This window comes from Rhinolophus sinicus, chromosome 2 (genome assembly GCF_057876585.1).
Source record: "Rhinolophus sinicus isolate RSI-liver-muscle chromosome 2, RSI-T2T, whole genome shotgun sequence".
Taxonomy (NCBI): domain Eukaryota; kingdom Metazoa; phylum Chordata; class Mammalia; order Chiroptera; family Rhinolophidae; genus Rhinolophus; species Rhinolophus sinicus.
Window position 1 is genome coordinate 99,310,466 of NC_142502.1, and position 17,934 is coordinate 99,328,399.

Genomic DNA, 17,934 nt, shown 5'->3' on the forward strand with positions numbered 1-17,934 from the left:
AGAGAAGTTTCCATTAAAAAAATAATAATAATACAGGAAAGAAAGAGAGAGAGAGAGAGAGAGAGAGAGAGAGAGAGAGAGAGAGAAGAAAAGAGAAAAGAAAGAAAGAAACAAGGAAGGAAGGAAGGAAGGAAGGAAGGAAGGAAGGAAGGAAGGAAGGAAGGGAAAGAGAGAAAGAAAGAGAGAGAGAGAGAGAGAGAGAGAGAGAGAGAGAGAGAGAGAGAAATGAAAAGAAAAAAGCCGGGAAAAGTGAATTGTGTAGTGAAAGTCTATGAACAACCATCTGAGGATGGTTCTAGCCATATCTCGTAAAGCTGAAGATATGCAAACCCCACAACCCTGCAGTTCCATACTGAGGAACACACACCCAAGAAAGTGTGACATTTGTGCCCCAGTAGTTACTCATCACAGCATTGTCATCATAGCAAATGGCAAATAAAAAAACAAACAAAAACAGGAGACAAGCCAAAGATCCCACAAAAGGGGATGGATAAATGAGCTATAGTTATGTACAACGAGGTGTGATCAAAAACTACGGTGACTGCTGCCATCCAATGGAAAGGCAGGGATCTTCAATACAGGAAGTGGTACATCGAACCTTAGTAACAGTGTGTGACAAGTTTCAACTTGTTCGGTGCAGTCAGTTGGGTGTGAGCTACAGCTGAGAGAAGGTGTGTTTTTAAGTGTGCTGTAAAATCATGGATCATGAACAATGTATTAACATAAAATGGGCAAACGTTTTTGTCCTCTATCATGACAACGCTCTGTGTCACACATCTCTTCTGGTACAGCAGTTTCTGTCAAATAAAAACATTATGGTGTGTCCTCATCCACCTTATTCACCGGATCTGGCTCTTCCCCAAAGTCAAAATGACCATGAAAAGTAAACGTTTTGAATTGATTCAGGATATAGAGGCAGTCATAAGAGCACAACTAAAGATACTCAAGAAAAAAGACTTCCAGAACTGCTTCAGAAAGTGGCAAGAATGATGGGGTAAGTGTGTTTGAAGTGCGGGAGAGTATTTTGAGAGGGATTAATGGCAATGTGTCTTTTACTGTAATAATTATTTTTATTTAAACATTCACCGTATTTGTTGATCACACCTCGTATATTCATACAGTGGAATACCATAGACAATTTAAAATAAATAAACTAGATCTACATGTAGCAATATAAATAAATCTCAAAAACACAATGGTTACTGAAAGAAAGAAAATTGCTGCAGGATATATATGAAATGATACTATTCATGTAAATCCCAAATTTTTCAATACTATTTACTGGGGTGCTTTGTATATTTTATTGTGAAAGATAACATAAATAAGAAAGATGCTCAAACAATATATTGACAGGTGTGCAGTCCAACAAATATTTACAAAGAGAACACCTATGCCACCACTTCTTAGGTCAAGAAATAGCTAAGTTTAAGGAAGTTAGTGTTTAAGGAACAATGTTTAAGGAACACTGAGGATGTAGAGTGAGAAATAAAAGCAAGGGTTGTCTTGGGGGCAGGAAGTGAGTGGACTGGGAGGGTACTAGAAGGCTTCCGCCAACGCTGCAACGTTCTAGTTCAAAAACAAAAGTGGAAGCAACGGTGGTTAACTATTTAGCTTTTTCAAAATACAGAGGTGGTACATAGATGTTATTTAAATCATTCTCTGAACTTTTTCGTGTGTTTGATATAGTTTGTAATAATTTCCAGAACTCGACGAAGGGTTCGATTCCAAGGGTTCAGAGACCATACAAAATTACGGTGTCAGTGGAATCGTGATAATAGAAGTAGTAAAAAGCGAGTCCCAATTCGATTCTGATTAATCTTCATTTTCTTCACTACCATTTATGTCAGGATCGTTTATACCTAAAGATGAAAATAGAAAATTCACTGCTTCTCATTTCTCCTCTGGGTGCGTTGTATTCTCTGGTAGGGACTTTCATAGCTAAAGATGCTGTGTAGAGGTGCTCATGAAAGCTGCTTTGTTGTTGTTCTCCCACTGTCTCTTTCTTTTCTTTCTTCTTTTCTTTTTTTTTCAGGATTTCCAGACAATCCCATTTATTTTTGGAATTTTTCTTCTTTTAATTAAATTTATGGGGGTGACAAGGGTTAGTAAAATTACATAGGTTTCGAGTGTACATTTCTATAATACATCACCTTTATATCACATTGTGTGTTCACTCCCCAGGGTCAGTTCTCCTTCCATCACCACATATTTGACCCCTTTTACCTTCTTCCAGCACCCGCATCCCCCTTACCCTCTGGTAACCACTAAACAGTTGTCTGTGATAAGAGTTTTTGTTTGTTTATTTGTTTGTCTTGTTCCTTGTTGCTTTTAGTTTTATATCCCACATATGAGTGAAGTCATGTGGTTCTTGACTTTTTCTGTCTGAGTATTTTGCTTAGCATAATAGTCTCAAGATCCATCCATGTTGTCACAAATGGCAGTATTTCATCTTTTCTATGACAGAGTGGTATTCCATTGTGTATATATACCACATCTTCTTTCATCTATTGAAGGACACTTCGGTTGTTTCCATGTCTTGGCCACCATGAATAATACTGCAAAAAACATAAGGATACATATATCTTTACAGATAAATGTTTTCAAATTTTGGGGGTAGATACCCAGGAGAGGGATTGTTGGGTCATATGGTAATTCTAGTCTTAATTATTTGAGGAACCCCCACACTGCCTTCCATAGCAGCTGCACCAATCTATATTCCCACCAACGGTATATGAGGGTTCCTTTTTCTCCACAGCCTCTCCAACACTTGTTACTATTTGTCTTGTTGATGATAGCCATTCTGACTGGGGTGAGGTGATATCTCATTGTGGTTTTGATTTACATTTCCCTAATAGCTGGTGAAGTTGAGCATTTTTTCATATATCTGTTGGCCATTTGCATGTCTTTTTTTTTCTGGGTGTGGATTTTTTTTTATTAGTTTCAGGTGCACAAAACAAAGTAATAGTTATCATTTATATATAGTTATCATTTATATCCCTCACACTGTGTGAACCCCCCTCCCCCATACACTATCCCTCTGACATCACACACAGCCATTGCGTTTCCACTGTCTCTATTCCTAATGCTGTACTCCGCTTCTTGTAACCATATATATGTGTGTGTGTATATATATATATATATATATATATATATATATATATATATATATATGTAAACTTGTAGTTGACATTCATTATTGTTCAGCTTCAGCTTCAGGTGTACTGTGCAGTGATCAGGCATCTACATCTTCCCTGAGGTGGTCTCCCTAACGAGGCAAGTGTACATCAGATACCCTACAAAATCTTTACATTATTGATTACATTCCCCAAATTAACTTTCGTAACCCTATGGCAATCTTGTGGTTACTGACTGTTTTCTAATCCCCTCACCTTCCCCTTTATCCCCACCCCTTCCCATCTAGCAACCCTCAGTTTTTCCTCTATGTCCCTGAAACTGTTTCTGATTAGTTAATTTATTCTTTTCTTTATATTCCACATATAAGTGAGATCATATGGTATTTGTCTTTCTCTGTCTGACTTATTTCACTTAACAATGTTCTCTAGGTCCATCCATGTTGTTACAAATGGTAAGATTTCTTTTTTCTTTATGGCTGCGTAATACTCCATTGTATAAATGTACCACAGTTTCTTAATCCAGTCGTCTACCTATGGGCATTTCGGTTGATTCCAAGTCTTGGCTATTGTATATAGTGATGTAATAAACATAGGGGTGCATAAAATTTTTTGAATTAGAGTTTTGGATTTCTCCGGATAGATACCTAGGAGTGGAATTGCTGGATCATAAGGTAGTTCCATTTTCAAATTTTTGAGATACCTCCTTACTGTTTTCCATAGTGGCTGCACCATTCTGCAGTCCCACCAACAGTGCACAAGGGTTCCCTTTTCTCCATATCTTCGCCAGCACTTGTTGTTTATTGATTTATTGATGATAGCCATTTTGACTGGGGTGAGGTGGTATCTCATTGTGGTTTTTATTTGCATTTCTCTGATGGTTAGTGAGGTTGAGCATTTTTTCATATGTCTGTTTGCCATCTGTGTGTCCTTCTTAGAAAAATGTTTCTTCATGTCCTCTGCCCATTTTTAATTGGGTTGTTTGTTTTTTTGGAGTTGAGTTGAGTAAGTTTTTTATAAATTTTGGATATTAATCCCTTATCGGATATATCATTGGCAAATATCTTCTCCCATTCAGTAGGGTCCCTTTTTGTTTCATTGATGGTTTCCTTTGCTGTGAAAAAAACTTTTTAGTTTGATGTAATCCCACACGTTTGTTTTTTCTCTTACTTCCTTTGCCCGAGGGGATATATCAGTAAAAATCTTACTCCGGGTATGTCTGTAAAGTTTCTTCCTATATTTTCTTCTAGGTTCATGTCTTTTTAAGAGAAGTGTCTGTTCAGGTCCTCTGCCCATTTTTTAATTGGATTGTTTGTCTTTCTGTTGTTGAGTTGTATGAGTGCCTTTCCTATTTTTGATATTAGCCCCTTATCAGAGGCATTGTCTGCAAATAATCTTCTCCCATTTGGTTGGTTGCCTCTTTGTTTAGTTGATAGTTTCTTTTGCTGTGCAGAAACTTTTTATTTTGATGTAGTCCCATTCATTGATTTTTGCTTTTTACTTCCCTTGCCTTTGAGGTGAAATTCATAAAATCCTCTTTGAACCCGAGGTCCATAAGTTTACTACCTATGCTTTCTTCTATGCAGTTTATTGTTTCAGGTCTTATGTTTAGGTCTTTAATTTCCCACAGTCTCTTTAAATCCTCACAGTGGGGAGAGTTCTTCTCTGTCCCTGGGTGGAAACTGAGCAGCCCCTAACTCATTAGTCATTCATTGTGAATTATAAATGATAGAAAAATATTAGTCATTTTATATTTTTAACTATAGACTCAGTAATTCAAATTTCACTCAAAGATAAGACTTCTCTTCCTTTCCCCAGCTAAGGCCACCTGCCAGGAAGACAGAGATATACTGTCAGCTCCTTCTTTGTTTCTAACTCACTTCCTCTCTCAGTCTGCTAAGCTCAGCTTCCCCAAGAAGGAGTTGGAGAGAAGAAAGAAGGGAGGAAAGACAGTTGGTGAAGATCTCAGTTGAGCCATGGTGTAACATGGCTCTGTGCTCTCTGGGCCTGGTAGATGTTCAAAGCTGATTCTTCCTCATTTGGGTCACTTTCATGGGTTCCCTCTCCAGCCAGTCCCTTGACCTGAGGAAAAGCACCTCAGTCCAACAGTTGTTGACCCACTTTGAGCCTGTATAGGTGAGGGTCCAAACAGGAAGCAGATGACAGTCCTTGAATTGGGTATTGTGAAAAGATTTGAATACAGGTTTATTGACAAAGGTGTGAACAGAATGTAGGGAAACTGCAAAGGAGACCACCACACCCCAGAGGTGGTAATAGCAGCAAGGCAGGAAGCATCACTGCCCCTAGGCCTTGAAGGAGCAAGAGAAGTGAGCAATTACTGGAACTTGAAGATAGAAAGGGCTGTCTGTGCAGAAAAGCTCTAGCCATCTGACAGGAGTTGTGACCTTCAGTCAAGCAATGCATCCAGCTCATGGCACCTACAGAGATGTCCAGGGAAAGAAATACCTCAGCCTCCTCCCAGCCTCCAACCCCTTGCCCATGCTCCCCATTGGCTGAGCTCAGACAGAAGGCAAGCGGTGAGGAAGTCCAATGTTCTACCAGCCAGCCTCCTGGGACAAGTAGCAGAAGAGTAGAATAGGGGAGGGTGGATTTGGAGAAGCAGCTGAAATAGGTCCAATGCACAGCCCCCAGGCATCCTGTAGTCCATTGCCAGGCTTCTCTTTAGGAAGGTCCCATTGCCCCTCTAGGTGGCCCTATTGCAAAGGATCTAAGTCGTCAGTGATGTGCTAGAGAGTCTAAGTGGTGTGCTGAAGCCAGCTCATACTGACTCGTGAGAGCTTCTGGGCATCTCTTCCCAGCTCCAAACTCGGGCACATCATGGTGGGAGCTTGAAATTGGCCATGAGGGGAGTATTCACACCACAAAAATTGTCAACCACTACCAATCAAGGTTTTTGGTTTTTTGGCTTTTGGTTTTTCTGTTAGTTTGGTGTTGTTGTTTTTTCAAAAAGCTGGTTGTTAATTTAGCAGCACACTGCGGGGACCCTGACCTGACTCTCTTCCGTGCTCGTAGCCCATGTTGGGTCCACACACAGCAGCAATTCCTTGCTCTTGTTCCTAGCACATCACCAGCCCCATGCCTTAGCCTCTACATTTCCTGAATGGGAATCAAACATTAGTCCACTGAGTGTGTGTGTGTGTGCGTGCATGCAAACACACACATACACACACAAACATTCGCAAGGATTCTTACCAAGCTTTCTGAATGGTCTCCTTTAAGCCCCATGACGACCTCTAAGGGAGGGAGTAGGGCCTCCTCCATCCCCCCAGTGAAGAAGATAAGATGGGCTTAAGGCAACAGCTAGTTCTCTTGCAAGAAATACTCTTCAAAACTTTCTCTTGGCCTTCTTCCAATATTGATGTGGCTATTTTGGTGGTCTAACCTCCTCTTACCATCTTACTTTTAAAATGTGCCAATTCTGCTGTGTGTTCTGTCTCAGAACTTTTGACACTGTATATAATAAACTTTTACCAAATGAGCAATTGACTTACAAATTAGCTAGTAGCAAATACTTTTTCTAGAAGTGGAGGGAGACAGTGTTAAGGCTCCTCAACTAAATTCCTAGAAGTCCTGAAATTTCTCTTATAAGCCACTCAAGAGAATCAACCAACCCCCTCTAACCATCATCATTCGAGGTGTTTATAGGAAGAAGGCCGTGCTCACTCTTGAAGCATGAGAAAAACTGCTCTCCCCACGAGGCATGTGTCCTAAGAACACACCAGACTAGTTGGGTTCAGTGTGACAAGAATATAACTGGGTTTTAGGGATGCCCAGTTTCCTACTAACGCGTCTCTGAAAAGCCACCGAGACTGAGGCATGGGGTCAACACCGGTCAGTGAGGCTGAAGTGACAGAGGGTAAAATTGCCAAGGGACTTGGACTTGGAGAGACACTCTGAGTTCAGAAATGCAATCATGCTTCCAACTGAGGAGTGAGGAAGTCACAGCAGCCTGTAAAGCAGGCAGGAAAAGCCTCTGGACAGACCTGCCTCTCGAAGCCTGGGGTGGGAGGCAGAGGCACCAGGAGCCTTGGAAAGAACGTCACTGGAACCAGGCTCTGAGTGGCTGCCACCAAGAAAATGCTGCCTGGAAGCCAAAAAAATCGATCTGGGGTTAAAGCAGAAAGGACCGTGAAGAGGTAGGTGAAAGAGAGAGATGCCACCTGAAGAGAGGTGACCATGCAAAGGAACCTGTGTGAAGCTGAAGTGAGTGACAAGAATAGAAATGGCTTTCCTGTGTATGCCGTATGCCCCGAGGGTCTCCCTTATATCGCCTTCAGGTCCACACTGACCCTAGTGCATGCTGACTTTCTGTGTGGTCTATTTCCTGCACAGGCAACACGGTGGGGAAGAAGGAGCCAACGCGGAAGGGAAGAGGCCACCGTCCCAGGGGTATGATCTTGGGCAGAGAGGCCCAGAGTAGAAGCAGGGCGGGTTACTCAGGCAGGAAGAGATGGCAGATGGCCTTCTGTTAGGGGGTGTCTGAGCTGTGTCTTGCTCTAAACAGGCATGCCGAACAATTCTGATTAAAGCATGGCCCTGTCTCCTCTCGTTAGAGTACCCCATTCTCCCTGAGGGGCAGACGGAGGCAGTGAGTGTGGCGCCTGTGGCTGTGGGTGTGAGTGTATCACAGCCATGTGTCTGCAGGGTGTTCAACACGCCCTTAAGTCTGAGCAGCCCCTGGGCAGCTATGGTGTTACAAGGAATCAACACCAAGATGGATGGTGGCACTGAACACCCGTCAGCATGTGATTACGCCAGCTGACAATAAATTTGAGCCATTAAACAGGAAATGGTCTGATGGGGAAGCCAGACTCTTTGCTGCTGAGCTGCTGACCATTGTGGTAATTGAGCCACTGACACCATTAATCTCCACAAGAATAGACACTTTGACTTCTCAAACAAGGTGAAGCTGAGTGATGTACCGTTCTGTGAGACAGTTCAGCCCCAAGGAGGCCCAGAGTGGGGATTCAGCAAATGAATCATTAGTTGGCTAGCTGAGGCGACCAGCTGGAATGACTCCCTGGCTCTGATGTCTCGTCGGCCACAGAAGAGCCACATAACTCACGGCCTCTTCCCATGCAGGGAAATGGGTGGGGACGGCCATGTGTCCTTTGCTGTATGGAAACCTGCAGGGCCCCTTTAGGCTCCTGTGACTGGTTGAAAATGTCAGTCTTGCCTTCCTTGGGACGCCTGGTACACAGTCAAGGAGATGGAGCAGGCTGGCTCTGGGTATTCAGGGGCTGAACTTGGAGAGGGGCAGGCGCCAGGGGGTAATGAAAGCTCCTCGCAGCCAGCAGGTGAGCCGCAAATGCCATCTGGGGTCAGGGTGCAGGCCAGGGCTTTGTTAGTAGAGGGCAGTCTTCACAGGCCGCCGCTCGGGAAGAAACTGAGGCTTTCTTTCAGCCCCACCCCCAGATCTGAAAGGTGTTCATGGAAAAAGAGCATCACCTTCAAATACCAAGGACAAGTCAATGCCGGCTTCAGTGATCTGCTCCGGGGCTTCCTTCGTTATCAGAATCACTTACAGAGGAAAAGGCACCAGCTTTGAAGTCAGACAGAGCAGGGTCCTGACCTCAGCTCCACTCACCAATGGTATAATCCTGGGCAGGTTATTTCCCCTGTCAGAACTCAGCTTCCCCATGTGTGGTGGGGGTTGTGACAATCATGTACAATGAGACACAGGAAGTACCTGCCCCACGGAGCAGCCGCATGGTGTTATCATTATTCAGACTTTAACCACCACCTACACTGGCCAAGTGCAGGCAGCTTCAGGCCTATAGAGCGTGAGTCTTCCTTGCTGCAAACCCTGAGGCCCCTTTTCTCCACAATGGTTGCCAAAGCTCTGGCAGGTTGACAGAGAGTAAAGGGACATGCTAGCTCATATACCAGCCTATCCAAACCTTGGCAGCTCCTGCATTCTTGATGTCTCTTGCATGAAGTACTTGCATCGAAACTGGACTCAGTGCCTCGAGCGGTGTTTCTTAACAAGCATCAGAATGACCGGGAAGCCTACGGGCAAATTCTAACTTAGTAGGTCTGGGGTAGGGCCCAGCTGTCTGTGCTTTTGCAGGCTCCTAATGTGATTCTCCTGTGCACCCCCAGTTGAGAGCCACTGAACCAAAGAAATGAGATTCTGCACATTTCAGACATCGTATAACTGCGTAGGAGAGTGTGGGGACAGAGCCAGGAGTGCAGTTTCCAGGCTCTCGGCCTCACGTGGAAAGGTGCTGGCTCAGGTAATAAATGGCCATCCACTGTGATTAGATGGCCATCAGCTGTGGCTAGTTGGCCGTCAGCTATGACCAGTGAGCCATTGGCCACTAATATAACTGCTGTGGCTACGCTAGCAGCAAATGGGGGGGGGGGGGGGTGTAGGAAAAAGATGGTGGCTGAGCTGGCAAGCGCGGATTGCAGCTGGCAAGTGGGGTTGGTTGGCAGAAAGAAGTGGACAGCAGGTTGCAGATAGTGTGGCTCCTGCCTCCTGTGTCTCCAACTCGGCCACCAGCGAGAATATAGTGGTATGACTCCCCTATCTATGGCTCCGTGGGTGTTCCTTTTTGGACTCACAGTGTCCTGCGTTCTTATGTAGGAAGAGGGAGCTGAGACCCTGCGTGACACCCTACATGACAGAGAGTTTGGGGTGTGCGTGTGTGGGGGTGGGGAAGTGGAAAGAGGAGTTGCAGCAATCTCTGTGGTGCCCCTGAAATCATGCCAGGTAGGAGGGGCCAACAGGAGGCTGGCCTTCCCAGCAAGGGCTCTGCTTGTCCTTGTGCTGCTAAGTCCTCAATACCGGACACTTCAGAGGCAGGGCCAGCCTGGGACAGTGTGTGCCCTATTTGGAGTTTCCATTATGGTTTGACAGTTCAGGGCTTCCTCCGTGTGTGACACTCAGATCCATGCATGGCCGCTAGAATAAAGCCCTTCTTTTTTGCTTTTGTGTTGCTTTGGAGCCACTGCCCGCGCAGATTCACAGTATGGCCACAGAGGCCACTCAGGGCTGTGACCTCCTGTGCCCCGTCCCAGCCAGACTCTTGTGCCTGAAAGGAGGGCTCCCTGTGCCTACTGTCAGGTGACTGGAGGTTCTGTCCCTGGTCTCGGTCCCAGTGGGCACAGAGACCTACAAAGCCCAAATGCCCTGTAGTGGCTCCTCTGTTCTTGCTCCGCGCTTTTGTTCATTTCCCTTTGAGTCCCCAGCCCCTATTTGTCTCCTGAGAGGACGGATAAGCCAAGCATCAGAAGCAGCCAGGGGCTGCCTCCTGCTGGGGTTACAATGCACTTCACTTAGCAAAGACCACCTTTGGCAAGAGGCCCCTTTGGTTGTCATGAAAATGTGGATGGCTTGTGCCTTGGGGGTGTGCTGTGTTCTCGTTCTAGCTGCCCAAGGTCCCATACCCCAGCTTTCTCCCCCAGATCCTTTCAACAGGCTTACAGCATCCTGGCGCCACCTCACATTAACTGTTCTTCAATATAGAGTAGCTTTGTCTTGCTCAGCAAAAAAACCACTTGGCTCAGCCATCAAAGGCATAGATCAAGCCGTTCCTCCCTCCAAACCCTCCAGCCTTGTGCCTCTCGAGGTCCTGTGTGACCTGGCCTCAGTTTTCTCACTGGTCTCAGCTCCTACCACTCTCCCTTATGGTGTATCTGTGTGTGTGAGAGAAAGAGAGAGAGAGAGAGAGAGAGAGAGAGAGAGAGAGAGAGAGAGAGAGAGAGAGAGAGAGAGAGACAGGAGGGTAAGCTGACCTCAAGCTTAATAGTGACCAATGACAAACTGACATGGTCATGACAATGACAAAGCTGCTGAAGAATTAAAAAAATGGGAAGAGGAGTTTTAACGCTCTCTCTCTTTTCTGAAAATCATGCTAGGTAAGAGGAGGTACACTCCAGACATACCGGCCTCACTGTTCTTTAGATGCACCCACAGACACACCTCAGGCCCTTTGCACTTGCTGCTGTACTCTCCCCTGAGTTCAGCATGCTTGTTCGCTCCCTTCATTCGGGTCTTTTCTTAAATATCCCCTCCTCAGAGAGGCTCCCCAACCATCCTATCTAACATGGTTGCTCTCCAACCTTTTACCCAGTTTTCTCTTTCTTCATAGCGCCTTTAAACCCCTGGCATTTTATCATAGACTCCATTTTTGTTGGTTTAATGTCTGCCTTGCCCAGTACACTGCCCCTGGCCCAGGAGCAAGCCCATGGTCGACACTCATAAACATTTGTTACATACACGAATGAATCACTAGTCTTGGATTCAAAGCCTGGCTCTGCTATTTGGTAGCTTGATGGCATTGAGCAAGCCACCCGGTCACCCTAAGCCTTGGTCTCCTTCTCTGGAAAATGGAAATAATATTGTCTACCAGCTGGAGTGACAAGAATAAATGAGGTGGCACAGTGAATGCCACTGAGGGCATGCTCCACAGACGGTAGCTGACATCACCTCCCGTTCTTGTGTCAGCTGCTTGCAGAACACTCGGCTTGCCCTAGGTTCCCGGACGCCCTGATGCTTCCAGGGCATGTGATATGACTCTGTTGCCCCAGGAAGAGACAGCCGGCCATGGGGCGAGGCAGAGCCGCTCTCCTGCCGGGGCTTTGCACTCGAGCTGGGGCAGCTAGCATCGCAGGCCCTCTCCTACCCACCGCCGTTCCCAAGCCCCTTAGAGACGGCCTCCGGCAGGCTGGAGACACCCCTGTGCAGACCCAGCAGTCTGCTTTCACCCACCCCAGGGGTCTGTCCTGCCATGTGGGGCTGCAGGACACCCAGCCAGTCACCACAGAGCAGGGACTTCACTGAATTCCTCAGCAGGTCCCTTGGTGTGGGTCAAAACACATTAAAAGGAAGAAGGGAGTCACCGCTTTTCTTTTTTAACAGTCTGGAAGATACATTTGCCCATTTCTGAAACTACTAACAGAGGAAACATTCTGTCCATTTCAAGTCCTAGCATTATCACTTTGATGTTCGGGTACTTGGTTGAGTTTATCATGTCTGACATTTTTCAGAGAGGACAAGGGCCAGTGAACATGGATAGCCCCGAGGGCATCGTGTCCGTGAAGTGTGAACAAAGAACAGGGGGACATATGGAGAGCAGGAGGGCCCGTCCCTGCCCTTGAGGGGCTTCCAGTACCTGTGAGAGGCAGTCGGGCTCCGTAGGACCAGCATGGGTGACAGGATGGTCTGCAGCTGGGAAGTCTGTGGTATCTACATCTCCTGTGTTTAAATGATGAAGTAACACGCTTGCTCAGTCAGTTTACAAGTGACAGCTGTCACTTGACACAAGGGAGAGAGAGAGTCACAGGTTCCTGGAAGACAAAGGACAGAATCCTAATTCACTTAGCGTATTTATCAGTGGGTTAGATAAGGACATGTAAGGCACCAAAGGGGAAAGAATAAAGGTATCGCAGAACAAGAACCTTTCAGGAGGCTAACCCCCAATAAATGGGAAGTGCTGCATTTGGGATCAGAAGGACAATCACATGGAAATAGGATGCATTTTGACAACCACTCATCAAAATATGAAAGTGTTTAAACTGACCTCAAGCTTAATAGTGGCCAATGACAAACTGACCTGGCCATGACAGTGACAAAGCTGGTGAAGAATAAAAAAGTGTTGGTGAGGCAGCCTGGTATGAACATTTAGCTCTTTGGAACCAGACAGAAAACTGGGTTCAAATCCCAGCACTGCCGCTTATTAGCTGTGTGAGCTTGGGTTATTCACTGCGCTCCCCGAGCCCCAAACTCTAACGAACTGAAATGAGGTGGTAATGCCTTCCCTGCTAGGTTATTTGGAGAATTACCAATAAGGTGAGTAGGCCATCTAGGCCAGTGCCTGGTTGAACTTGGCAGAACCTGGCATATTGAAGGCACTCCATAAATGGACCTTGTTAGTAATTCACCTGCTGCAGAAATGTGGAGCGTAAATTTGTAAGGGCTAGGAGAGCCCTTCTCTACCCTGGCCTTCTCAGACCTATCTGGAGTATCATGTCCAGATATAGGCTCTATACTGAAGATCAGTTAGAAAGTCACCGTGTCACTGAGCCCTTAGATGAGGGAATTGGACAGAGATGGCCTGAGACTAAAGCTCCAGACACATACTTTGTTCCTGTTGTTGCTGTTGTTTTTGTTGTTAAGATATTTAAAGAACCATCAAATTAAGGAGGATATGCTATGCGGCTCTACAGATCCAAAGCAGAGGTGAAAATACACTAGTGGGGTATGTCTCAGCTGAAAGTGAGAGGACACAGAGCTGCCCACAATGAAACGTGCTATCAGGCCAAGTAGTGATCTCCAACCACTGCAAGTATTTGGGCAGAAAGCAGATGACCATCTGTCAGAAAAGGAATTTCTGAATCCAAGGCCCTAGCAACCAAACAAACCCAGATTTGGATCCAGGTTCTTCTGGTTAGTCATGTGACCTTGGGCAGGTTAACCTCTTTGACCCTCAGTGCCCTTGTCTGTAAAGTGGGAACAGTAACACCTCAGATGAGGACTAGAAGGATTGAGTCTGACTGTGTCCAGAAAGTACCTGGCCCATAGTAGTCGATTCTCCCCTCCATGGAGAAAAAACAGGGCTGTGTGACTTCTAAGGAGCCGTCTGTGAGGCTAAAAAATGCAGTGTAACCACAGAGAGACTCCTAGGAGGATAAAGAGACCTCACCCACCGGCTAGGAAACGATGGGCTCCAGATGAGCACACTAACCACCGCAGGCAACCGGGCAACCACCAGGGACGGTGGGCATATGTGGCCTGGCCACGGTCCTGTCGCCCTATCTTATGGACGGGGCATCCGAGTGTGGGTCTCAGCTCAGGTTGTGTATTAGCACTGCCTGGGTTAATCAGGCGTGGGATCCACCGCTTTAGAGAGAAGTCAAAAACAGGAGACATGATTGGAGGCTAGAGAATTCAGCACTTTGGCGTTGCAAAGAAAGATGTGCAATGATTCAGTGATGTCTTCTTAGTTTGCATGGAGCTCTGTGTCAGAGGATGGGGAAAGGCTACGTAGCATCTTCCCTGGGGACTCCAGAGGAAATGAGTGAAGTCAGTAGTAAAAGGGTAAGTAGCAATGTGAGGAAGAATTCTCTTTCAGTGACAGTTGTTGGGCAGTGGGAGGGACAGCGAATGGAGCTGAATCAAGGAAGCCTCCCCAGGGGCCCCCGGCCAAGCAGAAGTGGCCATCCAGAGGAGGAGGCTGAAGCAGCGTCCCATCCAAAGGCCCCAAAGGAACTTCTAAGGTCTCCTTTCAGCTTGGGATGCACTTTGACTCTGTCATCTGCCCTAAAGATCCCACTTCTCCCTTTGCCTTTCTTCCTTGTTGGAGTAAAATGCCAGCATCTCCCTTCTCCAGGTATCTCAGAAAACATGGCCGAGCCCTTGGTGCCAGACCTGCTGGAAGAGAAGCTGCGATCACAACTGGAGGAGGAAAAGAGAAGGTGCCCTTTCTTTTCTCCCTGCCCACCCTGCCCCCAGCCTCAGAGGGCTCTCAGGGATGGCCTGGAGCTGCCCAGGACAGGCAGGGAGGCCACACCCCAACCCAGGCCTGGAGCTTCTCTGGGAACTGGGTCCAGCAGCTGAGTCCCAAAATAACTGGAGGAGGTGCTACCTTTGAGCAGGCAGAGATGATGCGGGAAACCTAGGCAGTGTGAGGTCAGAATGGGGAGCCCGGACTCACGAATCGGGAGTGCTGTTTGCTGTAGGCACCCTCCCCAGCCCAGAGCCCCAGGCTGGAGCTTAGGAAGCAACTAGTCTTGTCTACTGCTGCCATCTAGGGGAGTCCAGAAGTATGACCACAGAGGTCTTCCTCCTGCCTGCAGCTTTATCCTCTTCCCTCCTCTCTCTTTATCTGACAAGTGTCCTTAGAACATCATACCCTCATGCAGCCATTTAGGGTCCTTAAATGATTTCAGTGACAGAGTGAGGAACCTCAGGCATAAACAGACACGTGGCCATTACTGATACACATATGGTCACCGAATCTCGCTTAACATCCCAGTAAGCTTCGTAGTTCATTCACTCATGTACGCACTCAACAAATGTTTGCACTCTCCTCTATGCCATGGACAGATTTTGGGGAGACCGCACAAGTAACCTCCTTGCCCTCAAAGTACTGATGGTGCCATTGCAACACACGCTACCCCTGAGCTGGCTAGGCTTGCACCCTGAGCAAACCCCATCACCCTGCCGCCACACACACACACACACACACACACACACACACACACACACACTCGTGCCATCTGAGACTTGATGAGAACAAGCTGGTCTCCAGATCACGCCTGATAACTGTGCACTGTTTTCTCCTGCCAGCATCCTCCTTCCAGAATGCCTCGTGCTGCCCTCCTTCACATGGGCTATTCCTCTCCACCCCCTGGGGTCGCTCCACAGTTGTGCTCTCCCTCACTCTATTTTTTTCAGTTCCTTTCCAATTCACTCTTCTGTGTCTTTACTCCACCCCATCTTGTCTCCTTGGTCCATCTTTCCAAACATCAGGGTCATCTCAGAAGTCAGGTTGTCTCTGCAGTTTGGCTATTCAACTGCTTCCTGTTGGACAACTTCTGATTCCTTGTAGCATGCCCAAAACCCACATACGCACTGACAGATGTACTGCAACTTTTGGTCCTCAGCATGAAAATGAACCAGTGGGATGGTGAGGCAGTTAAGACTATGGTTCTAGACCCACGTGGCCTGGGTTCCCATTCTGGCTCCTCTGTTCATTAGCTCTGTGCCATAGAACAAGTTACTTAACCTCTGCATGCCTGAGGTTCCAAATCTGTAAAGGGAGAGGATAATAACAGTATCTTCTTCACGCAGTTGTGAAAAGATTAAATGAGTATATGTGTGTCCAGTGCCCAGAACAATGCCTGCCCCTTAGTAAGTGCTCAATATTGGTAATCATTCTTGGAGAGGGGTTGTTCATCTCACACACACAGGCCCATATGCCTCCTGGACAAAATCACCTGGCTCTGCTTCTCTGTGATGGACTGAAACCCTGGCACCATACTTTGGCCTCGGTGGGCAACTACTGGGTCCCAGTCCCCTTTACCAACCAGCACTGCCAGGCTTCTGAGGCACAGTCCACCTGCAGTTCTCCCTCCCTGCCACTGACTTTCAAGACTTTGCCTCGATTCCACTGTAGGTATAAAACAATGTTCATACGGCTGAAGGCCCTGAAGGTGGAGATCGAACACTTGCAGCTGCTCATGGACAAAGCCAAGGTGAAGCTGCAGAAAGAATTTGAAGCCTGGTGGGCAGAGGAGGCCACCAGCCTGCAGGTAGGAATGACTGGCCCTGCCCCTTGCTGGCCTAGAACCCATCCTCTGTCTGTGGCCTGGGGAATGTCAGGGCAGCTGGCGGTGGGAGGTGGGGGCAGGGCAGGCACACAGCGCCCATGGAGCTAACAGGAAGAAAAGTAGGGGCTTCAACCCACAGGACCACCTGCTCTTGTTCCCTGGCTCATGAAGCAAGTGCTCATTTTACTAACAAGGAACGCAAATGGTCAGAGGCTGGTGGTTTCCTTCTCTGATGCCTGTCACATAGAAAGGTGGGGGACTGAAGGTGTGGCTCCCAAAACCAATGGACCTGCCACTGTTGCTTTGTGTGATGTTCTCCTGTGATGGCATATTGACAATTGATTGTTTTTTCATATTACAGTCATATATATATATATATATATAAAACAGTCATATCTATACATATTACATATATATATATACATATATATATACATATACCAAAAAAATGTATACAAGTGGACACTTTGGTCAACATTGCTCAAGCAGTAGTTTGCCATAATCAGAAGTGTCTGGACGCTGATGGGAACCACTTTGAGCACCTCTTATAATTGTAGAAGTCAAACGTGACTTGTATTCATCTTTTGTTATCGGTATATATTGAGTATTATAATTTTAATACAGTTTTCCTTTCTTTAAATGTGTATACATTTTTTGGCACCCTCTGTATATGCATATGTATATATTATAGAAATTTTAGAAAATACAGAAAAACACAATGCAGTAAAAATCACCATAATCCCACTACTTAAGGACAACCGGTATTACCGTGTAGGGTTATATTATTTTATCTTTTTTCTATGCATACGCATTCATATGGTCTTATAAAAATAGAATCATATTGGCCTTCAAGTATCACAAATGGCTTTTTTTTTTTACTTAATTGTATAGCATGACTGCTCTTCCATGTTATTATTTGTTCACCATCATTCTAACTGCTGTCACTATTCCATCATAGGGATTTATTTTAATCTATTTAATCTATTGTTTAATGTTTAGGTTGTTTCTAGTATTTCACTGGCAACACATTTATAGATAAGCTTTTGCATATTTTCTAGACAAATTCCTAAACGTTCTCTATAATATGATGAAGGCTAAGATAATCTGTTAAGAACTGTTAGTACACCCTCCTGCTTTTGGTTGTCCTCATGTGACTCCTCAGTGGTGGTACAATAAAAGTGATGAAACACACATGCTCATATCACTCGTATGGCTGACAGAACCCTTAGAGATGACAGGACAGGCTGATCCCTTCATTTTAAGGACAAGGAAATTGAGAGCCAAAGATCTTTGCCCCAGGACAGTCAGGCAGCAGTAACCGATAGTCACCAAGTAGCCATGTGACCAGATGATGGAGAAGACTATTTGGATAAAATTAAATACACAAGATGACAAAGAAAACCAATAAGACTGAAATGCAGGTCTCAAAATATGTTTACAATAAAGTTATGGTATAGTAGTATGTATAACACTTCACAAATGCATTAATTAATAAGATCTAAGG

At 45.9% G+C, this 17,934-nt stretch overlaps 1 protein-coding gene across 1 annotated transcript in view; it reads left to right on the plus strand.

The window, feature by feature from the left end:
• Nucleotides 1-17,934, plus strand: part of KIF6 (kinesin family member 6) — a 406,288-nt gene that overhangs the window by 362,123 nt on the left and 26,231 nt on the right. The window contains exons 17-18 of the mRNA XM_074332873.2: nt 14,489-14,573; nt 16,277-16,412. Coding sequence (XP_074188974.2) covers nt 14,489-14,573; nt 16,277-16,412 — 221 coding nt within the window. The remainder of the gene's footprint in view (nt 1-14,488; nt 14,574-16,276; nt 16,413-17,934) is intronic.